The sequence below is a fragment of the Mastacembelus armatus genome, chromosome 18 (assembly GCF_900324485.2).
Source record: "Mastacembelus armatus chromosome 18, fMasArm1.2, whole genome shotgun sequence".
Taxonomy (NCBI): domain Eukaryota; kingdom Metazoa; phylum Chordata; class Actinopteri; order Synbranchiformes; family Mastacembelidae; genus Mastacembelus; species Mastacembelus armatus.
Genome location: NC_046650.1, coordinates 2,550,036 through 2,575,292, shown reverse-complemented (window position 1 = coordinate 2,575,292; position 25,257 = coordinate 2,550,036). Strand labels below are relative to the sequence as shown.

General features: G+C 41.5%; 1 protein-coding gene across 20 annotated transcripts in view; it reads right to left on the bottom strand.

Annotated features, from left to right (window-relative positions):
• Positions 1-6,886: 6,886 nt before the first annotated feature.
• The window catches only part of ank2b (ankyrin 2b, neuronal), a 161,845-nt gene continuing 143,474 nt past the window's right edge, over positions 6,887-25,257 (bottom strand). For 14 of the 20 annotated variants that reach the window (XM_026330614.1, XM_026330683.1, XM_026330606.1 and 11 more), the window contains 5 exons: positions 10,771-10,854; positions 10,498-10,662; positions 9,644-9,832; positions 9,324-9,415; positions 6,887-8,488 (listed from right to left, as the gene is read on the bottom strand). In XM_026330614.1, coding sequence (XP_026186399.1) covers positions 8,254-8,488; positions 9,324-9,415; positions 9,644-9,832; positions 10,498-10,662; positions 10,771-10,854 — 765 coding nt within the window. In that variant the 3' untranslated portion in view covers positions 6,887-8,253. Of the gene's footprint in view, positions 8,489-9,304; positions 9,416-9,643; positions 9,833-10,497; positions 10,663-10,770; positions 10,855-11,221; positions 11,315-12,502; positions 13,475-13,813; positions 25,247-25,257 lie in introns of those variants that run through there. The other 6 variants (XM_026330573.1, XM_026330581.2, XM_026330597.1 and 3 more) reach the window with 6 other exon arrangements.

Below are 25,257 nucleotides of genomic sequence, written 5' to 3'. Positions count from 1 at the left end.
CTTTGTTTGTACTGTCTTGTTTTCATACTGCTAAAACAACTCAGAAACGGCTTTAATCTTATCCCAGAAAAGGCGTACTCTGGCTGAAGGCTGTCAGCCACATGATTGACAGAACAATGTAGCCAGTAGTGCAAGCTGTGTTCTGTCAGTCAGATGGTGGGCCAGTGTTCCCCCACACTCAGTGAGCATAAGGGTGAGTGGCAAGGCAGATGGTAGGTGAAAATAATATAACTCACTTTTTAAAATAGTTGCAATAGTTCCATTGTAAAAGGCTGTCAAACAGGAAATGGAAAAATTCAATAGGGATGAGGGGTAATTTACAGTCCATACATCACTTTATCTAAATAGTTGCCATCTTACAGTCCATCAGCAGAACCCTGAGGGTTTGAGAAATCACAAGGTGTGAACAATGCCACAAGAGACCAGTGGGAGAGGGAGCTGCATCATCGGCGGCAGCATCTGTAGTGGGTCGTCCTAGAGGAAGTCTATTATTTATGTCAGCTTGTCTTCTGCATTTTCACTGAAACAGTTTTGAGCAATAGGTGTGTCAGTGCAGCCTGTGCTGAGAGACTGAGCAACCAATCTGTTGCTTGTGCAGACAGTATATGCCACAGCACAGAAACATGGACAATAACATCAGGTATTAGTTGAGGGTGGACATCAGAAGGGACATAAAGATCATTATTAGGTTTAATGGCAGTCTCTGTTAAAGCTTTGTGCTGGTGTAGTTTTCTGTCAAGAATCTTTGCAGAGTTGCATCATTAAAACATTTTGCTGGTCTATACAGGAACCCGATGAACAGCCTAACAATAGAACAATATTTTACAACAAAACAAAATATTTTTGTGACAGCCTGGTCTCCTTTCTAACAGTCTTGTATTATGGATTATCAAAGGTGACGCATTGCCAATCCAGACTCTCATACTTAGTAAAAAAACATCTGACAACTACTGTTAGTATGCTACAGAAAGAACTTCAAAACATATTTATAGTAACAATACATCTGTCATTGTAGTACACCATGTCAACATTGCATTTCACGTTTCGGGCCCTAAACTAAAAATCAATTTGTAATAATTATTTGTGTAGCACCTTCAAAACACTTCCTGAGTGCTTTGTAGTAAAAATCAACAATAAAATGTAATAAACTCAGTAGCTAAGGTCTAAAATATTATACATCAGTTAAGAAAAGGCCACGCAAGTGAGTTTTAAGAACAGAAGAAGCTTGCAACAGCCCAGTGCGGAGAGAAAAAAAAACTATAATATAATCTGTGAGGTCACTGTGTCTGTGTTCACAGGTTTCAGGAATTGGCTGAGTGTCATCAGAGGCAATTGAGTCACTTTTTGTTCAGGGTTATCTCAGGAAACTGGTATCAAGCCATCATGTTTCCATAAGGCAACTCATTCACTCTCAGGTTGTCATCCAGTTTCTGATTATTTCCTATGTTCTATAGGGAATGACCCCTTGTGGCCAGAGTGCATGGATCTGTCTTGGGATTGCTTTGTATTTTCGTTACTGTTTGTAACTGGCTAAAGCAGGATTGAACAGGTGTTTTTTGACATGCAGGTCAAAGCTGAGATATGAGATGCAGATTACACCTAGATTTCTAGCACAGTTTTTGATTAGAGGAGAAGCCATACATGTTCAAGTGGAAAAACCCTAACACAACTTGTTTTCAATCTTCCACGCTGCTCTCTCATCCATATGAATCCATATTAAACTTCCCATCCTGTAAGCTGTATTCTGCCTGTTCTTACATTTTTGCCATGAGACACTTCACATCCAGAGAGGACACACTCTGCAGCCAGTTGGTGAATCAGAGGGGTCACATGAGTCCACCATTAGATCCTAACGACCCACACCTGAGCTCACTTCTATTGTTCACCTAACAAACCTATTCAGGCCAGGTGTGAAGTGAAACCAACTCTGGGGTGTGGGTCTAATGAGAATGAGAGTTAGGGTTGATGAAAATGTATGAAATCCAGGTGGGTTGCATCAATGAGCAGGCTGCAGTCTCATCTGCTAGCCATGTTTCAGTCATTTTAAAAAGGCCCAGACTGTTAGGAGTAATTAAATGAAGACATTATTATTAACAGACCTGACATTTAAAAGACCAAATTTTGTAGGTTTGTTTTAAACGAGATTTGTTGAGGAACCTTAATTATATTGTTTGAACTATAGCAGCAGAGGGATATGAGGTGGAGCAAACTGCAGATGATCTATGAGTGGAAATTACAATCAGTATAAGAGTATAAATAACACTTCCTGTGCTGTAGGGGGAGCTGTTGGTGCCCAAAGATATGCACAGGCACAGGTATGCATGAATATGTGAAGAAGCAACAGAGGGAGAGTGTTGTTCTCAATTAGATGTGTGATGCGTGAACAGTCATGTATGTGGGCTGGACTGAAAGGAACCTACCCTGCTTATTGGGGTGAATCCCATCTCTGCCAGGTGTGCAAACTGAGGATTCTGCTTGAAATGCTCAGCTCCACAACCAGACGAGGGTTGGCTTGTTCATTAAAAGCACCTACTCCCAAACAGCATCCTGACACAGCAGCCATTTTATATTATGTATTTCTAAAATATTTCTGTGATACCATACAGTATGTGGTACTACACCACTGCGGGGCTTAGTGCTACCTGAATTATTGCTGTTGATGACACACGTTGTAATACTTGTAGCCTCAGGTGTGACATTAACCTTTGGAGGACTGGTTATTGGTTATTATTTGAAAGATGAATGCAGGTAGTTTGTCATTCATAAAGCAAACTGATGCTGTGGGTGGCAGAGTTTGTTCAGTCCACACAAATAAAAGTAACTCTGTGCATTTGAAAAGAAAAAGAACTGTACGAGACATAGAAACATAGAATCTTTACTTTACTCAGTATCAAATCTAGTATGCAAGTTTAAATAAATAAACTTTAACTGTTTGTGACTGACAGTTCTCTATGGGATCATGGCCAGCAGTTTAATGAAAGCTGATTGTAACTATGAGCTTCAATCATCCTGAAATATGATTGTATGTAAATATGTCTGGGAAGATTCTCAGTTGTTCAGGTGAATTTGCCATGACCCAGCTTCTAGATGATTGTACTGAAACAATAAGTCTGATCCCCCAACCACAGCATGACCAGAGCTGTAAGACACAGGCTGTTGTTTTCTCCACAAACTCCTGTTTACTGATGCATTAGGACACATTTCCAGGGTTTAGTTTACTTTCTAGCAGACATTCCAGCAGAAATATTATTTCAAGTCCAGTGGGCTTTGGTTTGGCGTAAACCATGGACCGCCTCCAAGATCTGTCTATCCACGACCCTGTGCTATAATGAATCTAGAGTTATATTTAACATTAAAAGCAACTGGCTTTCTGAGGAGAACTGTATATGTGGTCAAGGCACAGTTCAAAATGATATAATCATCCATATACACATAGAAAATCTGAGGGTCAAACCTGTCTGACTGTGAAGGGAGCAAGTGCATAGCAAACTGAATAGCACTGAATTGGATATGTACCGCGGATGTCTGTAATTCAATTCCTCCTCAAAAAGAATATTTCAGATATTCACAATGACATTCTTCCTATCCACAAGTATCATTTCAAATGCCCACAGCAACTTTCTTCTTAGGACAAATCTTCTTCTCTTTCTTTCAGCTGCTCCCTTCTGGGGTCGTCACAGCGAATCATCTGCCTCCATTTAACCCTATCCTCTGTATCCTCCTCACCCACACCAACTATCCTCATGTCCTCCTTCACTACATCCAAGAACCTCCTCTTTGGTCTTCCTCTAGGCCTCCTTCCTGGCAGCTCTAACCTCAGCATCCTTTTACCAATGTATTCACTGTCCCTCCTTTGAACATGTCCAAACCATCTCAATCTGGCTTCACTGGCTTTTTCTTCAAAACATCTAACATGAGCTGTCCCTCTGATGTCCTCATTCCTGATCCTATCCATCCTCGTCCCTCCCAGAGAGAACCTCAACATCTTCAGCTCTGCTACCTCCAGCTCTGCCTCCTGTGTTTTTCTCAGTGCCACTGTCTCTAAACCAGACAACATTTCTGGTCTCACCACTGTCTTGTCCACCTTTCCTTTCATTCTTGCTGACACTCTTTGGTCACACATCACACCTGACACTTTCCTCCACCCGTTCCAACCTGCTTGGACACGTCTCTTCACTTCTTTTCCACACTCTCCGTTGCTCTGGACTGTTGACCCTAGGTCTTTAAAATCCTCCACCTTCTTCACCTCTACTCCCTGTAACCTCACCGTTCGACTTGAGTCCCTCTCATTTACACACATGTACTCTGTTTTACTGTGGCTAAGCTTCATTCCTCTCCTTTCCAGAGCAAACCTCCATCTCTCTAGATTTTCCTCCACCTGCTCCCTGCTCTCACTACAGATGACAATGTCATCTGCAAACATCATGGTCCACGGACCTGTCTAAGCTCATCTGTCAGCCTGTCCATCACCACAGCAAACAAGAAGGGCCTCAAAGCCGATCCTTGGTGCAGCCCCACCTCCACCTTGAACTCCTCTGTCACTCCTACAGCACACCTCACCACTGTCTTACAGCTCTCATACATGTCCTGCACCACTCCAACATACTTCTCTGCCACTCCAGACTTCCTCATACAAAACCACAGCTCCTCTCTCAGCACCCTGTCATACACTTTTTCCAAATCTACAAAGACACAATGCAGCTCCTTCTGGCCTTTTCTGTACTTCTCCATCAGCATTCTCAAAGCAAATATTGCATCTGTGGTTCTCTTTCTTGGCATGAAACCATACTGCTGCTCAAAAAAACTCACTTCTGACCTCAGCCTAGCCTCCACTACTCTTTCCCATAACTTCATTGTGTGACTCATCAGCTTTATTCCTCTGTAGTTTCCACAACTCTGCACGTCTCCCTTGTTCTTAAAAATGGGCACCAGTACACTTCTCCTCCATTCCTCAGGCATCCTCTCACTCTCCAAGATCTTGTTAAGTAGCCCAGTCAAAAACTCTACTGCCACCTCTCCTAAACACTTCCATACCTCCACAGGTATGTCGTCAGGATCAACTGCCTTTCCACTCTTCATCCTCTTCAACGCCTTCCTCACTTCATCCTTACTGATCTTTGCTACTTCCTGCTCCAGCAGGAGAAGGGATTCACAGAACATTTTATCATCTTGGCTGACGGAGTTTAAATTGTTAATATAAAGTGAGCGCTCTATTAATACATCATTGTTAAAGTGAGATTTAAATAAAGTAGAATAATATTTGTACCAATAATCTGATGTCTCCTAAGGCTTATTAGGATCAGAACCTTCTATGATTAGCTGCAGAATAGAGTGAGACTTTACTCACAGTCTTTCAAATTTAAAGAAAGACATTTGTTCCCCTTGTGTTGAACGCACAAACCACTTTTTGCTTTATGTTGGTGCAGTTCATCTAATTGTTTCTGCAAATCAGGTCATTTTAGTCTTCTTCACCTGACATCACTTGTGTAGGTATGTTTGAAAGTGATAAAAGTGGTGAATTTCTGCAGCCAATTTCAAGCCAGTTGTCAATTCTTGACTTTCTTGAATCATTTTTATTAGACCAGGTAAAGATCCTATCATTTCTGAATTTCTCTCTACATATGTCAGCAATATCAACATATGCTAATGAATGATGATGGAGGATCTTGAGAGAGGGACAGTTGCAGATTTAAAAGAAAATCTATTAATATAGAAGAACACTGAGAAGCTGCACTATTATTATTTTGCAAAATATCCAATGAGGTTTATGTCCTAGATAGTGGGATGATAAGCCTTCCTGACCCCATCACATACAGGTTAAGTGGAAGACTTCTAAATACTGTACGTGTAATATCATGAAAATATAAATCAGTCATGTGCTTGTCATGGATTTTGTTAAATAGTCAATTTTTTCAGAAATATGAGAGTTGGGTTAAAAGACAGGTCCTCTATCCTTGTCACTGTGAAGAATAGGTCTGCACTGTCCACTGCTGAACAGCTGCTAGAAAAACCACAGCACTTCACATTTGATACATGTACAGTTTTATTGTCCTGCCATGTACACACTGCAGCTGCTATGCCTTGTTAGTGTTTCAGGTTTCTTTTTAGTAATAATTTGATAAAGTCATACATGCCCAAATAGATATATGTACCGGTAATATGTATATGTTGTTATCACCATGGAAACAAGATACTCATTTATCAAATCAGTGGTCTCTTTTTGACATTTCTTTTATTCCATTGGATGACACTCAAAGAAAATGGCAACACGAGGATTGCACTGTTACATAGATAAAGTCTCAACTGTAGATGAACACTAAACTTACATATCAGTGTGAATTCATTTCAAACAGCTTTCCAATCAACAAACTGTCTATTTTTTGTCTAGTTGCAAAAAAAAAAAAAAAAAATTTCAATTTAGCCTTGAACACATTCAAACACACACCCAAACTCTCGGCTTCAACTGCTGGAATATACAGGACTCACAAATAAATAAGGAAGTACAAATGTGATAACTGAAGTCAGTGGAAGTCGGGCTTTGCTTGGAATTAAAGCAGATGTGCTGATCCTTTAGTAGCAGAGATAAGTAGAAATCAAATTGACAACAAAGCGTCTATATGTCATGCATGATAGCTGAAAATCTGAAGGGTAAATCTGGTATTATTTCGTATTGTATTACTGTCAACAAATCCCATAATAAAGACCAAAACAAACAATGTGTTAGTCCATTTCTCAGTACTTTCTGATGTATTTATCCTGTCTGTAGCTCATTTGCTTCTATTGAAGACTTAAACAGCTCACAAATGTAGTTTTTATTCATATTATAGCTGGGCAATGCTGCTGATTTAACAACTCAAACACGAAAATAGTGCATTTGTTTTCAATGCAGATTTATTAATCCACATTTGGTGCTTCATTATTTGTGGCAGGAGGATGATGTGTGGGACTAAATCACTTGTGAGTAATTCAGTACATGCCAGTCCCTTCAATTACAAATATTCCCCTCTCTTCCATCTTTTCCTTGTGTCAGGACTCTGTGCCACTGAAGACGAGGGAAAGCTGGAAATCAAGGAAATTAGTTATCTCTCTCCCTAGTATAGCTCAAATGCCAAAACTCTGGTTCATACACTTCCCATAATGCAACTTAAAAACATCTGTCATTATACCTTCTGTGCCTGGTAGCCATGCCTGTTTTACAGTTGCATACTTCTAACACAGGCTGTTTGTTGTAAATTTACAGTCTCCAAGCCCAACCTGAGATAACCCTGATGACATCACATCAGGGGTTTGTTGACAGTAAAATGCAGTCAGCTTCATCCTTCAAGACTTGGCGAAGCTTTATGGAGGACACTTACATAAGCACAGCTGCAATCTGAGGTGAGGAGAAGCAGCATGTGTGAAGGTGGAGGGTGAAACATAAATGACAGAGCTACACGCATAAGGAGAGTGGGGGTTAAGTGCTCAATCTGCTCAAAACATTCTTCTTCACTACTTTCTGTCTCAGTGGACACACTGTATATACACACAAAGAGGTGGCAGCTCCATGAGAGATAAAATGTGAATGCACAACACACGTCAGGACAGACAAACTAAAAAAGAGGGCAGGTGCATCATGGGAAGACAAAAGGTGTGATCACACAGCCTTTGTAAACAGATCAGCACGTTGATGTTTGGCTGTAGAAAGTGTCCATGATGATGCACACATTCACTTCTTTCAATTTATTCTCTGTGTAACATTAAGCTCATCTGTACGGTGGCCATTGTCCAGCTGAATTGGTGCATGTACAGCAGGTTTCATTTGGCTAATGTATTAAATGCTTTGAAATATTTGACTTATTTCCAGTCCAAGCGTGACTTTTCTCCATCTCCTCTATGTACAAATGTTTACAGGAGTTCTTCTAGAAGAGGCCCGTGCATGAGGTGAAACGTCTGAGATGCCCCCTTTAACTTTGATCCACCTTTGGCACGTCATGCCTTAACCACACCACAGCAGGCAGCAGGTAAAAAGACGGCAAACACCGAAAAAATACAGACAAAAACAAAGGTCGCTATCTTTGGTCACAAAAAGAGCAAAAGAAACAGCATGTGGAGGAAGAAAGCACGTTAAAGCACAAAAATACTGTTCTGTTTTTCTGACAAAAAGAAGAAAACAATCCAGTGATCAACAAGGACAACAGGGAACATTTTGATCTAAGGAGGCATACGTCGCCAAAGGCTTCAGTGGAAGATGTAGGGAGTGGATCAGACAGCTGCTCAAGCTAAGCTCTCCTCCTCCTCATCTCTTTCCTCATCCTCCTCCTCATCTGTTTCCTCCTCCTCCTCCTCCTCATCCTCACAGTAGCGTTGAAGCAGTCGGTGCAGGTGCTGCTGCAGGGCATCAGGCTGCAGGGCGTCTGGGGTGTCGTCCAGATGCTCCAGGTGCACGTGCTTCCCTTGGGCATCCCTCACCACAGTCCTCTTCTGGGTTCGTGACTTATGCATCTGGCTTCTGTAGGAACAAAAAAAAAGAAGACTTCCACTACATGCAAACTCTGACAGACTGCTTCCAAGTATCGCCTGACCAGATACTTGTTAGAATTGACTGAAGGTTCACTTTTAGGGGTTAAATGTGCAAATAATGTCTGCATTTCAGCAGTCACAGTCTCTGGCTAGACATCAGGGCAGAACTTATGACTTGCTGTCACATTGAATGAGGCTAAACATTTTAACCAGTTGTGTTATATTCAGAGTATGTGGCTAGAAACCCAATTCTCAGATTAAGAGTGAATAATCTGTAAATATAGCAGTTTGAACAAACACCATGCAAACCTGTCCACATGACAGTTTTCTAATCATATTACAGTCTGAGCTGTATTTTCATACAGCTGTCAGTAATGGAAACATTTTATTTACTAGCTTAAGACATGGTGAAGCAGCAACACCACTAAATATGAGTGAGTGAGGGAATCACATGGCCCTGCAGACAGATGCACAGAATTCAGCCATATCCAAATGGAAAGAAGATAAGACAGTAGAAAGCATTAGGAAGTGCATGTCTACAACATGTCTACAACATCTAATACACATAAAGAAGAATGTAAAGGGGTTTGGTGCTGCTGCTTTCCAGATCTCAGCAAAAAGACAGATGATCAGATTGACATGATTAAATACTTGGTTGTTAAAAATGTAGTTTTCCTTTAATAGTCTACTAATTACAGTCAAATTGAGTCAGTCCATTGACAGTCCATTGAGAAATGTGGAACCACACCATGCTTCCATGTTAAACTAATAAATGCCATCTGTCCCTGCTGTAAGTTCTACACACCCCCATGCGGCAGGCCAACCTTTTAACCACAGAACCGTCGTCCTGCACAATCTCTTTCTCTACTACATGAGGCAGGAGCACTTTCCCAAAGCCTCCAGCATAACTCAATGCCTGGAGGGGAAGAATGAGGGAGGACAGAGGGATCAGAAGGATGAGAGAGGAAAGACAAGCCCTGGAAACCAACAAGAATTTGCTCAACAGTAGTTGACAGGTTTTAAAGAAATACAGCATGTCGTGGAAGCACAAAAGATTTTCTAAAAACCACCGTCAGAAATACCTGGTTTGAAATGTCCGAAATCAGCAGTTGATAGATTTTTTTTTAAGTTTGGATACACTGACCTTCTCAAAATCCTCTTTGGCTGAGGGGAGATCTGCAGCCAGTGAGGGGTCTCCCATCTGTTTCTCCATCCTTTCCCCTCTTACCACCGTCGTCTTGACAACTTTGCTGACTTTTCGACCCTGCACTGGCTCCGCCTCAAACTCTGATGTTGTGGCAGCGCCCAGGGCAAGGGGCTCCAAGAAGGTCAACTAGAGAGAAGACGACAAAATAAGTCTCTCACAGTTGTACTGTGGTTGTGAGCAAGTTACCGTGCTAAAATCACTGCCTCAGAGCCACTACCATCTTGTTGTTGCATATAATTATCTGTGCTAGTACTGCAATTGGCTTCTTAAATGACTGTATGCTAAATGTGCCTGAACAAGCTCACTATAGCAAGACTTCAACACTGTTGTTGGCAAGCCAGTGTTAACATTAGTTTTTCCCTATGTAATGTAATGATAGCAGCAATACTGTAGCTGGCTAATTTGTGTAGAGCCTTGGCAACTTAACATGCATATACAATTTCAAATATACAGTACATGTGGCTGCTTATGTCACACAGTTTCTCTCATTCTGAGCTCATGCTTGCTGCTCCGGCCGCAGCTTCCAGTTTTTTAGTCTGAAGTGAGCATTTCCAAACTTCATATGGTTCTTGAACGCAGCAAAGGGTTCTCTTCATTATCAAAGGTGCAGCCTCAAAGAGGAGCAATACCAGGATAAAATTACAAACAGACTTTTAAAGATTAATAGCAACAGATTATTCTGGTACACTAAACAGTTGGCATAATTCACCACTGAATTCTAGCAATGCAGTTCAAACTTTTGGTCTGTTAATTGTTATAAATCACATTAAAATAGGAGGCAGATGGCCGACCTCTTTCTGATCTCCCTCACTGTGAAGCACAGTTCTCTTCACCACTCTGGAGACACTGTCTCCTTCCTCAATCTGCACTGTCTCCTGGTGAGAGCCCTCAATGGTTACTTCCTGTGTCTCCATGCCATCTGCTGACACATATTTACGAATCACCTTCCGTGTGATCTAGTAAAGACAAAAAGAGATTAATTTATAATCTGAACATTATCGTCCTGATGTGAAGCAGTGCCTTGGAACTTATTTTGATGTTGACATGTTTGAATGTCCTCTTACTTTCTTAACCACCATATTTCCATGCTCATCTGTGTACTTCTCCTCTGTCATGGTCTGTGATGGGATATCTGGAAGGTTATCAGCCTGTAAGAACACAAAACACATACTGTCAGGTCACACATACTGCAACCCTGCACAGATACAATCGAAGTACATGTCTACTTCAAGGAATGCATTTCTATAATGGCAGAAAAAATGAAAAACTAAAAGAGCACTAGAAACAAACAGCAAACACACAAACAAATGTGGTCAAGATGGTCCTCCTCTGTACAGAAAGCTCTCTTTCTTGCAAGGATTTCCTTTGTATTAAGTATGGGACACTATATATGATTAACTCGTCAAGTCAAGACGTACTTGGAAAACACACAAACACACTAAATGTCTGCTGCCCTCAAATCCTGCATCACTCCAGAGTGTACTGAGCCTGCACAACTCCAACATGCTTGTTTACCTGAATGATAATTCTCCGTCGGACCACCCTGGTGGTCAGCACCTCCTCCTCTGAGCTATCAGAGGACAGCATCCCTAGCTCCTCTGCTATCTCCTGGCAGACAGCACACAACCACCAATATATCAGGTATACAAGGTGTTACTGCAGCTTCTGCAGGAAGAAGCTGTTCCTTTTCTCTTAACCTCACTTTTATGTTTGCTTGCCAAAAAGCTTCATATACTGACAAATGGAATGAAAGAATAAAATAACATTTGTATGGCCATACACAACAGTGATGTGAGATGAAGAGAAGGTACAGTTATGCAAAAACTAAAAAATAAACATGCAAGGATGGAACCAGTGTGCGAAATATGGAGGGTCCTTCAAAAGATTTAAAATGCCTACAAACACTCAAATTAGTGTTGTTTAATCACTGAATAAGCTGTTTTTCATTATGACATGAATTTTGCATGAAAGAAAGTGAAGAGATATACTACATTACAGCATTGTCCCCAATTAACACCTAGGCCCCCTGACATCATCAGAATCACATTTTGTCTTTCTTTTTGTTGATACAATTACTTTATATACTTTTTAACAGTACATTTAAAACTGTGGTTCTTATATGTAAAGGGGTAAATACACAGAAGTTTGCATATAAGTTCATATCAAACATCAAAGCACTGAAACAGTCACTTGCTATCCTGCAAATGGCATCACAGCAAATGGTAAACAAAAAAATCTTTTGCTGCAGCTCCATAGTGTGAAAATTACATTGCAACGCAGCCCTAATAATGGTCATGCTCGTGTCCTAGTAAAGGCCATATTTTAAGCAGCTATTTCCTGTTGAAACACATCAGAATTTTCTTTGAATTTGTGGCTGAAATAAAACTAGTTTACATGCTGAAGGGTATTTCACACACTGTTGTTCCCACAAGCAGAATTCAAAAAATGCAAACAAGAGCAGATGTGAACAAACAGTTATATTTTATAGAATCTGTTCTTTATAACAGCTTGTAATCGTCACAAATGCTTGTTTCAAATTAAACTGAAAATACATCACACCACTAACGTCAAAAAAAGTTTTTAGTCAGTTGATAGTCAATACAGCAGCTCATCGTGGTTGTTAAAATTTCCATTATTTTCTTGAAGGCTTAGGCACTCATGCACACAAAAGCACTCATCAGCCTCATTTAGTTTATAAAGTGGAACTGTATATTTAATCTCACGAGTCTTGAATGCAGAACCAGCCTTAACCAGGCAAGACACCAGCCAGTGCAGTGCTCATGCTCAATGTCTTACCCTTCCCAGAAAGTCGTCATCATCATAATACCCTGCCTGATCTCTGGAAGGCAGCTCCTCACACACAGGGAGGTCACCCTCTGCTTGACACTCCCGTGAACTCTCTGAATCATAAGCAAATTCACCAAGACTTTCACTCCCTGAAGAGAAGCGCTTGTAATCTTCCAGCTGGAGGAAAGGGTGAGCACTGTGCTCAGGGCCCTGTTTCAGGAAGCCGATATCAAGGCTACTCTCAGGCATTGGGGAAGGAGGCTCGGAGACATGATAGGTAAGATTATGTTCCAATTTTTCATCTTCTTGTTCAGAGAAGTCTGAGAAGGTTTGTCTGCACTCGAAGAATTCCAGATCCGAGTCAGATTGCTGTGGAGACTTGGAGCCCTTACTCAATTCTTTGGGTGGGCCTTTTGCTTTGTCTGATTCAAATTCTGAGACAGTTTTCTCAAACTCTGAGAGAACTCGGTTAAAATCTGGGGAAAGCTCTAGAGCTTCAGTAGTTTCAGATTCTCCCTTAGTGGTGGTGTCAGTCACAGCCTTTGCTGCGGTGGAGTCACTGAACACTGGACTGAAATTATTTAAGGAGGCTTGGCTACATTCAGAAACTCTCAGGGTTTGACTGCCTGAAAATACAGCTTCATAATCTCTTGGCTCCAGAAACTGGCTTGACATGGGTGAGGAAAGTTCACTGGATTGTGTTTCCTTAGGGGACAACCTCCACTCTGAGTACCGATACAATCTACCCGCCTTTGCACTGGATGTGTTGTCAAGAGAAGGTAGAACAGGAGTAACAGTTCTGTGGGTTCTGTATGCATTCTGGTCAGGAAGCTGTAGGGGAACTGATTTCCTTTCCTTGTCAGCAGTAAACAGGACACCTATTTTACTGGCATCTTGTGTCACTGTTGTAGCTGACAATGTCTTTCTTTTTACGTCATCATCTGTTTGAAACTGTCTTTCCTCTGGTGTATGAAGAGCAGCCTGCAAGTGAATGTCAACATGATCTAAATAAGTTCAGTTTAGAATACAGATTGGAGTGCACCATAAAAAAACAACCACATTTCACCAAGTTAGCATCACTGAGCAGCCAACGTAAGATATAGAACAATCTATATTAAGGCAAAACATGCAACCTTAAAAGCATCAGACAGATAACTATGGAGTGTCCAAAGTGAGAGAGAAGGTCAGTTGCACTGTGATCTGTTATTATTTCGCCAAGACATGTCTTTATGTAGTCACACTGTGTTACTTGCTTCACACAAGTGGCATGTTAATGAACAAATGGTTCAATTTGCTGAATTGTCATGCTCTCACTCTTACCCTTTGAGGGTCTGTCCTGCTCTTTAGTTCTCCAGTGCTGGTGTGTAGGATCTTCTTGTCCTTGCTTTGTTCATTGGTACCCTTACAAAAGATTTCTAATTCCTCTCCTGATTCATCAGCTTCAGGACTTGATGGCCTATCATCAATCCAACACTCAGTAGGTGAAGCAACAAATTCAAACTCTGACGATAAAGACACTGGTGAAGGTGATCGATCAACCGAAGTAGCATCCATAAAATAAGAAGACAATATTCTCATAAAGTCAGGCACTGGTGAGTCTGGAAACAGTCGTCTGAATGCATTGATAGAGGAAATGGATTCAGGTGAAGATGGTCTCTCAGTCTCTGTGGCTCTCAATGATGTGACCATAAGCTCACACTCTAAATCTGAATCCAGTGATTCAGGTGATGACGACCTATGTGTTGTGGTGTACTCCTCCAATGATACTGTAAACTGAGGGATGGGAGAGTCTGGAGAGAGACATCTGTTTGCATTGAACTCAGGCACTGATTCGGGAGATGATGCTCTTTTTTCAGTCATTTGCATGGCTGATTCAAGTGACAAAGGTCTGTATTCAGGCAGTGACTGAGATGACAATGGCCTGTTTCTCTCATTCTGAGCTTCATATCCTGATAGCGCAGATTCTGGAGATGATGGTCTGCATTCTGCAATCTGAAATTCCACACCTAGTGACATATTATCTATTTCTGATGCTAAAGTTTCAGGTGAAGATGACGCTGACCTCAGGAATGACACACATTCTGGCAATGCTATTATATAATCGGGTAAGGGAGAATCTGGTGAGAGTGATCTCAATTCATTAACCGATGTCACAGATGCTGGTGATGACGTTCTTGCTTCTACCAGCATAACTGAATTAGGGGACAGGGGTTTGGGGTCTATCAAGGATTCAGATGAATAACATATATCAGAATCAGAATCTGTTTGTGCCTCAGGGTCAGATACTTCAAATGCATACTTAGTCATTCTGTATATTGGTGCTTCTGTAGATAAAATGTACTCAATCACTGATGGAGGTGACTCTGAAACAGGTATGTCAGATATATCTTGCGCATCTAAAGTGTAAAGATTATCATCATTAGTTGTAGCCGTGTCAGTTGCCGTAAATGGATGTGTCACCTCTGGAGGTGCTTCTGTGGCATTAGCAACATGCTCATTTTTATCTTTTACTTTAGTATATTGTTCATTATCTGGAGCACGTGTTTCATATTGAATAGTGCTGCTAGTTAATTGCATGAATCCAGTTTTACTGCTGAAAGTTTCACCAGTATACTGGGGATCATGTACTTTAGAGATCAGTTTTGATAACTCAGCATCATAAATAAGATTATACTCAGCTACAATAATGGTTGATTCCTCAGGTAAAGTAGGTGCCATCATTGTTGATAAGTTATCAACGGTTGCATCAGGGGAAGTTGAGACTTTTAAATTGGTTATTGATGATTTGGGTGGCAACAGTAATTCTTGTTTTTCTGATGCAAAAGACTCTGATGATGTTGACCTTTCTTTTGCAAAACACAGGCCTAAAGTATGTGACAAATCATCTGAATCTGAAAAATCTTGGGGTGATATGTCTCTCATAGGTTCTACAAATGTCTTTGTAAAATCAGGTATTGGTAATTCAGGTGGCAGGGAATCAGGTGAAAGTTGCCTGTATTTACTGACTGATGCTAAAGACTCAGGAGATGAAGGCCGACTCTCAGACATCACAGAGAAAGGAAATTCTATTTCCATTTCCAAATCTGATGACTCTGACATTGGTGAAGAGGACCTCTGGTCCATGTGAAAAATGGTGCACTTATGTAGTGTCTGTTTAAAATCAGGAATAGGTGAATCTGGGGAAAGAGGTCTAAGTTCATCTTTGGGTGCAGTTGAATCTGGAGTTTCTGCTCTGTCCTCAAAAAGCCAGGGGATACACAAATCTGTCTCCAAATCCTCGTCTGAACATACCCACTCAGGTGACACAGATCTATATATTACGGTCACTGTGGGAGGTTCAGTATGGGTATACTGGGGTATCGGAGAGTCCGGCGACAAACACTGAAATTCAAGGAAAGACAAGGCTGACTGTGGAGAATCTGGTCTTTCCTCAACTTCCAACAGCTCAGATATCAATGGAGCTAATTCTATATCTGACGCAACTGATTCAGGTGATGATGACCTGTAGCCACTGATATCAACGCATGGAGCTGGCAAAGCTGATTGGAACTCAGGAATGGGAGAATCAGGTGAAAGTTGCCTGTATTTACTGACTGATGCTAAAGACTCAGGAGATGAAGGCCGACCCTCAGACATCACAGAGATAGGAAATTCCATTTCAATTTCCAAATCTGATGACTCTGACATTGGTGAAGAGGACCTCTGGTCCATGTGAAAAATGGTGCACTTATGTAGTGTCTGTTTAAAATCAGGAATAGGTGAATCTGGGGAAAGAGGTCTAAGTTCATCTTTGGGTGCAGTTGAATCTGGAGTTTCTGCTCTGTCCTCAAAAAGCCAGGGGATACACAAATCTGTTTCCAAATCCTCATCTGAACATACCCACTCAGGTGACACAGATCTATATATCACGGTCACTGTGGGAGGTTCAGTATGGGTATACTGGGGTATCGGAGAGTCTGGTGACAAACACTGAAATTCAAGGAAAGACAAGGCTGACTGTGGAGAATCTGGTCTTTCCTCAACTTCCAACAGCTCGGATATCAATGGAGCTAATTCTATATCTGACGCAACTGATTCAGGTGATGATGACCTGTAGCCACTGATATCAACGCATGGAGCTGGCAAAGCTGATTGGAACTCAGGAATGGGAGAATCAGGTGAAAGTTGCCTGTATTTACTGACTGATGCTAAAGACTCAGGAGATGAAGGCCGACCCTCAGACATCACAGAGATAGGAAATTCCATTTCCATTTCCAAATCTGATGACTCTGACATTGGTGAAGAGGACCTCTGGTCCATGTGAAAAATGGTGCACTTATGTAGTGTCTGTTTAAAATCAGGAATAGGTGAATCTGGGGAAAGAGGTCTAAGTTCATCTTTGGGTGCAGTTGAATCTGGAGTTTCTGCTCTGTCCTCAAAAAGCCAGGGGATACACAAATCTGTTTCCAAATCCTCATCTGAACATACCCACTCAGGTGACACAGATCTATATATCACGGTCACTGTGGGAGGTTCAGTATGGGTATACTGGGGTATCGGAGAGTCTGGTGACAAACACTGAAATTCAAGGAAAGACAAGGCTGACTGTGGAGAATCTGGTCTTTCCTCAACTTCCAACAGCTCGGATATCAATGGAGCTAATTCTATATCTGACGCAACTGATTCAGGTGATGATGACCTGTAGCCACTGATATCAACGCATGGAGCTGGCAAAGCTGATTGGAACTCAGGAATGGGAGAATCAGGTGAAAGTTGCCTGTATTTACTGACTGATGCTAAAGACTCAGGAGATGAAGGCCGACCCTCAGACATCACAGAGATAGGAAATTCCATTTCCATTTCCAAATCTGATGACTCTGACATTGGTGAAGAGGACCTCTGGTCCATGTGAAAAATGGTGCACTTATGTAGTGTCTGTTTAAAATCAGGAATAGGTGAATCTGGGGAAAGAGGTCTAAGTTCATCTTTGGGTGCAGTTGAATCTGGAGTTTCTGCTCTGTCCTCAAAAAGCCAGGGGATACACAAATCTGTCTCCAAATCCTCATCTGAACATACCCACTCAGGTGACACAGATCTATATATTACGGTCACTGTGGGAGGTTCAGTATGGGTATACTGGGGTATCGGAGAGTCTGGCGACAAACACTGGAATTCAAGGAAAGACAAGGCTGACTGTGGAGAATCTGGTCTTTCCTCAACTTCCAACAGCTCAGATATCAATGGAGCTAATTCTATATCTGACGCAATTGATTCAGGTGATGATGACCTGTAGCCACTGATATCAACACATGGAGCTGGCAAAGCTGATCGGAACTCAGGAATGGGAGAATCAGGTGAAAGTTGCCTGTATTTACTGACTGATGCTAAAGACTCAGGAGATGAAGGCCGACCCTCAGACATCACAGAGATAGGAAATTCCATTTCCATTTCCAAATCTGATGACTCTGACATTGGTGAAGAGGACCTCTGGTCCATGTGAAAAATGGTGCACTTATGTAGTGTCTGTTTAAAATCAGGAATAGGTGAATCTGGGGAAAGAGGTCTAAGTTCATCTTTGGGTGCAGTTGAATCTGGAGTTTCTGCTCTGTCCTCAAAAAGCCAGGGGATACACAAATCTGTTTCCAAATCCTCATCTGAACATACCCACTCAGGTGACACAGATCTATATATCACGGTCACTGTGGGAGGTTCAGTATGGGTATACTGGGGTATCGGAGAGTCTGGTGACAAACACTGAAATTCAAGGAAAGACAAGGCTGACTGTGGAGAATCTGGTCTTTCCTCAACTTCCAACAGCTCGGATATCAATGGAGCTAATTCTATATCTGACGCAACTGATTCAGGTGATGATGACCTGTAGCCACTGATATCAACGCATGGAGCTGGCAAAGCTGATTGGAACTCAGGAATGGGAGAATCAGGTGAAAGTTGCCTGTATTTACTGACTGATGCTAAAGACTCAGGAGATGAAGGCCGACCCTCAGACATCACAGAGATAGGAAATTCCATTTCCATTTCCAAATCTGATGACTCTGACATTGGTGAAGAGGACCTCTGGTCCATGTGAAAAATGGTGCACTTATGTAGTGTCTGTTTAAAATCAGGAATAGGTGAATCTGGGGAAAGAGGTCTAAGTTCATCTTTGGGTGCAGTTGAATCTGGAGTTTCTGCTCTGTCCTCAAAAAGCCAGGGGATACACAAATCTGTCTCCAAATCCTCATCTGAACATACCCACTCAGGTGACACAGATCTATATATTACGGTCACTGTGGGAGGTTCAGTATGGGTATACTGGGGTATCGGAGAGTCTGGCGACAAACACTGGAATTCAAGGAAAGACAAGGCTGACTGTGGAGAATCTGGTCTTTCCTCAACTTCCAACAGCTCAGATATCAATGGAGCTAATTCTATATCTGACGCAATTGATTCAGGTGATGATGACCTGTAGCCACTGATATCAACACATGGAGCTGGCAAAGCTGATCGGAACTCAGGAATGGGAGAATCAGGTGAAAGTTGCCTGTATTTACTGACTGATGCTAAAGACTCAGGAGATGAAGGCCGACCCTCAGACATCACAGAGATAGGAAATTCCATTTTCATTTCCAAATCTGATGACTCTGACATTGGTGAAGAGGACCTCTGGTCCATGTGAAAAATGGTGCACTTATGTAGTGTCTGTTTAAAATCAGGAATAGGTGAATCTGGGGAAAGAGGTCTAAGTTCATCTTTGGATGCAGTTGACTCTGGAGTATCTGCTCTGTCCTCAAAAAGCCAGGGGATACACAAATCTGTTTCCAAATCCTCATCTGAACATACCCACTCAGGTGACACAGATCTATATATTACGGTCACTGTGGGAGGTTCAGTATGGGTATACTGGGGTATCGGAGAGTCTGGCGACAAACACTGGAATTCAAGGAAAGACAAGTCTGACTGTGGAGAATCTGGTCTTTCCTCAACTTCCAACAGCTCAGATATCAATGGAGCTAATTCTATATCTGACGCAACTGATTCAGGTGATGATGTCCTGTAGCCACTGATATCAATGCATGGAGCTGGCAAAGCTGATCGGAACTCAGGAATGGGAGAATCAGGTGAAAGTTGCCTGTATTTACTGACTGATGCTAAAGACTCAGGAGATGAAGGCCGACCCTCAGACATCACAGAGAAAGGAAATTCCATTTCCATTTCCAAATCTGATGACTCTGACATTGGTGAAGAGGACCTCTGGTCCATGTGAAAAATGGTGCACTTATGTAGTGTCTGTTTAAAATCAGGAATAGTTGAATCTAGGGAAAGAGGTCTAAGTTCATCTTTGGGTGCAGTTGAATCTGGAGTTTCTGCTCTGTCCTCAAAAAGCCAGGGGATACACAAATCTGTCTCCAAATCTTCGTCTGAACATACCCACTCAGGTGACACAGATGATGACCTGTAGCCACTGACATCAACGCATGGAGCTGGCAAAGCTGATCGGAACTCAGGAATGGGAGAATCAGGTGAAAGTTGCCTGTATTTACTGACTGATGCTAAAGACTCAGGAGATGAAGGCCGACCCTCAGACATCACAGAGAAAGGAAATTCCATTTCCATTTCCAAATCGGAACTGACTGATGCTAAAGACTCTCCAAATATTAGAGAGTCTGTCGACAAATGCTGGAATTCAAGGAAAGGCCTACAGTCTGATTCAGAATCTAGTGACAGAGTTCTTTCTTTAATATTTGGTTTTAATGACTCTGGAGAATTTTGTATATTTTCAGTGTCAGGTGAAGTATTAATCAAAGGTGCCTCCTCAACATTTGATATAAATGACTCCGGTGAAGCTGACCTATATCTAACAAATGATGGAAAACGTTCAACTACTCTTCCGATAAATTTAGGAACTGACGAGTCTGGTGACAGGGCCTGACTGTCATCTCTGGATGCCACTAAATCAGGTGATGGTGGTTGACACACATCAGATATTGATGCAGTTGACTTTTTATAATCAATATGTGAATAATAAACTGTCTCTGGTGAAGTGGCTCTGTTATCATCAGTTGAAACGTTTGGGTCAAGTATAGCCTGTTTGAATTCAGGCATGTGTGACCTAAGCTTGTTTTCAGAATCATGTTCTGTAAATGTTGCATTGGCAGCTGACTGCCCTTCTTTAAGTGTGAAAACAAGTGATTCAGGCGAGTCTGTTCTCTGATCCATAAAGGTCTCTGAATTTAAAAACTCACATTCGATATCAGAATACACAGACTCTGGTGAAGAGGAACTGTGCCCAACAGCAGCTGTAACTGATTTGGGTACTGCAGGTGTGAAGTCAGGTAAAGGTGAGTCAGGTGATGTCACGTTGTATTCATCTACAGATTTTGGAGGACTACATGAGAAAGGTAAATCCTCATTGGAAAACAAAGGCATACAATGGTGTGACTCCTCATCTGATTCTAAACATGGATGAAACTGTGAAATGGTAGCAAAGTCAACAGAAAACTGCGGAACTGGGGAATCTGGAGGCAATTCTGTCAGTGACTCTGGAGAATCGAACCTGAGTGAACTTATTATCAGTTCCTTAGGTGATAAAGCCCTGTTTTCTGATTCAGAATCAGGTGACAGTGGTCTCTTCTCCTCATCAAGCTTTGTGTGCACTGCTTGTAGAAGATCTACATCAGATGATTCTGCAATATCCAACTTCACGCCATCCTCTGACTCGCTCCGTGTCACACATGAGTCCTCTTCAATATATTCAATTCTAGTCCCCGCATACTCAAAAAACCCTGTTTTACTGCAAAATGTCTCCCCAACGTAGTGGGGATCATGTATTTGAGAGATGAGTTTCCACAGTTCAGAATCATAAACAAGTCTATAGACTGGCACCCTGATTGCCCTTAGAGGTTGGTTACTATCATCCAGAGGTCTCCCTGTGGTCTCTGATATTTGAGATTCATGTGAGTCAGGTCTCTGATTGAAAACATGCATGTCATCATGTGAGATTTCTGACTGAGTAGATGAACTATGAGCAATAACTGAGTGTGCCTGAGTAAACCCTGTATTAAATTTTGGTGAATCATCTTTGTAGCCATCTTCAGAAACTACTGAATCTGGTGATGATGGTCTGACTTCAGAGCACAGTTGTGATGGAGATACAGTCCCATATTCTAGATCTGAACAAACTGAAACAGATGACAAGGATTGTGTCCGTGTGACTGAAACTGAAAATCCTGGTAAAGCCTGCTGAAACACAGGAATGGGTGACTCAGGAGGAAATGGCCTGTTTTCATCAACAGAATCAGGGGAAGACAGTCTGCTTTCAGTGAATAATGACAAAGCCGTCTCACATTCTTGGTCTGAGGAAGTTGACTCAAATGATGAAGACAAATCCAATCTAGCATTAAAAATGGTTTCTGGTATAGACTGTCTAAACTCAGGAATAGGTGAGTCAGGTGACACTGACCTGTATATATTTATAGAAGATAGTGAATCAGGGGACTGTCTGTCCTCAAAGAGAAACGAAGCATCTGTTTCCACTTCCATATCTGAAAAGACTAACTCTGTTGACATTATTCTGTGATGAACGTGAGAAGGGCCAGAGAAAGAGACTAAATATTGAGGAACAGCAGAATCCGGTGTTAAAGGTTGCTGACTAGCTACAGACCTCCCTGAGGAATTTGGTGTGAGCGAGTCCATCGCCCTCAGTGATTCTGCAGACATGCATCTATATTCTCCAGGTAAAAGTGATCTTTGGTCATTTTCTGATGCAGCATTTTCATTGTCAGCTGTCTCATATAAAGGCGCTGGATAAAACTCTGTCCTTGTTCCAGAAAACTGAACCTCTTCTATTTTACTCGTGAAAGTTTTTCCTACATACTGTGGGTCTTGGATATGAGAGATGAGCCTCTGAAGCTTTGTATCAATTGCCAAAGTATAGACTGGCACTGAATATTCTGATAAAGTTATATGACACTGAGATTCAGAAGCTGAAGACTCTCTGAGTAGTTGCTCATCTTTAGAGACATTATTACTAAATGCCAATGATAGATTATCACATGCAGTTTCCAATGGCAAAGGAAGTGACAAAATTCGACCAGAGGCTTGTGTCTCTTCATGTGTTGCCATTTTACATTCAGATGATTGTTTTTGATATTCTGGAACATTCTGCAAACTTTTACAATCGGTTTTGAGTGATTTTTTCTCAATACCAGATTTAGTTTTGTCAGTTACAGGATTGGGAATTTTCTTGTTTGATTTTTCTTCATCAAACAACTCAGGAAATAGTTCCTTTGTAATTACATTAGTTGACACATCATCAGCTCCTGCTGCTGGAGCGACAGCGTCAGACTGACCGCCAACAGACACTACTACTGACGGGAATTTGTGAGCTTCGATTTCACCATATTTCTTAGAATTTCCTTCTCTGCATTTTGAAAGAATACAGGTCGTGCTTTTGTCTTCATTGTTTGACTCTTCTGGATGAACAATTACACTTGATTTTGTTTCAAACTGCTTTTCAAGGCATGTCTCTTCTGAAACAAATGTAGTTTGACCTGCCCTGTCTAACGTTGCTGACTCTGGAGACACTGTTCTGTAGCTAGACACTGCTTCTAAAGAATGTGGTCTTTTGTCAGTATCACACAAAGATATAATAACCCAATCATCATCATATTCAGATATTAAGTCCACTGATATTGGTGCTTTGTTCATTCTATCAAATACTAAAGGTTTAGGTGATTGTGGTCTATGATCAGCATATAAGGAATCACATGCTACCTGTGCAGGTTCAGCTGAATCAAGGGAGGGTTCTTCTCTATGTTCAATGACAGGTAAAACAGCTTCAGATTCACTTTCAGATGCAAGTGAAGCAGGTGATGCTCTGTTATCATGGTTATGTGATGCTGGGGATATGGAGCCATATTCGACATCTGACAGTGATTCTGGTGAAGTGGATCTCTCCCCTATGATTACAATAGCTGAGCCAGGCCAATTGTTACTAAATTCAGGAACAGGTGAATCAGCAGATAACACTTTGTTTTCATTTATAGATGCTACAGATTCTGGGGATGAAGGTCTTTTTTCAAAAGCTTCATATAACAAAAGGGTTGTTTCAAATTCCATACATGATGACACTGACTCAGGTGAGGAAGATCTACATTCACAACTCATGAAAATCCCAGAGACTGCTTGTTTAAATTCTGGAATAGGGGAATCAGGTTGAAGCCAAGATTGTTCAGTAATAGACCCTATGGATTCAGGAGATGATGATCTTATCTCATGAAAATCAGGAGACATAATTCCATGCTCAGAAGATCTAAAAAGCCAATGCATGGGTTCCAGAAAGACAGACTCAGGGGATGATGTTCTGTCCTCTATATCAAAACTTAATGACTGAGGTGAGATGCCTCTCTCACTATAATCACTGCCTGGTGATACTGGCCTTCCAAATGGTCTTTTGTTTGAAACCATTGGAGTTAATGGCCTTTCCTCTACTTCTGAGTTTAACAGTATGGTTGCACCTCCTGGTGCACTCACTAATGGATATGCCGCAACATCACTTGTTTCCCATGGAAAGATAGGGGGTGGAAGAGGAGACAAGGGCCGAAACTGAGGTACTGGAGAATCAGGTGCAAGTAAATTCAGCTCATTTACTGACAACACTGATTCAGGTGATGAGCTCCTACTCTCCATCAGTAATACTGTTATGTCAGTCACATGTTCAGATGTTCTCTTATGAACTGAGCTAAAACTTTCAGTAGTTTCAGACGTGGATTTTGAAAGAGCTGAACACTTGCATGTTTTAGTCTCAGATGTAGACTGTCGAGAGAATGCAGTTTCATTTTCAGGTTCTTTTTTTCTGAATGGCAATGTTTTCTCAAAGCTGTGCTCAACTCCTGGTATAACTGACTGAACATCAACCTGACCAAAAGTTGAGTCATGTGATACCTGAGTTAAGCAGGCTGAGCTCATGAATTCGTTTTTTTGAGATAAGACTGGAAAGGTATCACTAACATCAGAAGGACCTGCTAATTCCTGAGTGGTTAGATTTACACTGTAACTGGATTTGACATCATGGTCACCTGAAATTGTGTCCTGTTCAATCTCATGGTCAAAATTTGAAACATCATTAATCTTTGTTTGTTTCTCAGCTGTGACTCCAGTTTGAATGTCTTCAGGGGATGCATTCTCAGGCACTGCAGACACATCCTCGCTTTCTGAATCTATCAGTTCAACATCATATCCATACAGAACTTTATACAGTCGACGTGAAACTTCATCCATGTGTTTTGGGGCCATTTGTTTGGTCAACGTGGACTCTGTGGTTGTACTAACTAGATCAGAAGCAGGCTGAAGCATCTGTTGTTGTCGTGAAAGGCAAATCTTTTCAGAAAACTCATCAGTTTCTGTAACCTCCATAAAAAGTTTCTTGAAGTCTTGCTCAGCTTGATCACACTCAATCAAGCTATCTCCAAAATCTGTCATAGACAATGGTCTGCTCTCGCACACATCTGTTCGAGAGCTATTGCATGACTCTTGCCACGGCAACGGTGACAAATAATCATCGCTGTATTCAGAATGTGTTGTTTGTAAGCATTCCAAGCTCCAGTCATCTCCCCCCTCTGCCCCTTCATATCCAGCAGCCCCCTGATCATCACATAGTTCAACAGTTGGGTAAGGAGGTGGGGTAATCTGGGCACCTAATTTGGGTCCTCCTTTGTACACTGGATCTATCATATGGGATCGGAGCTTGTAGGGAGAGGTGCAGTACAACGTGAAGAAAGGACTTA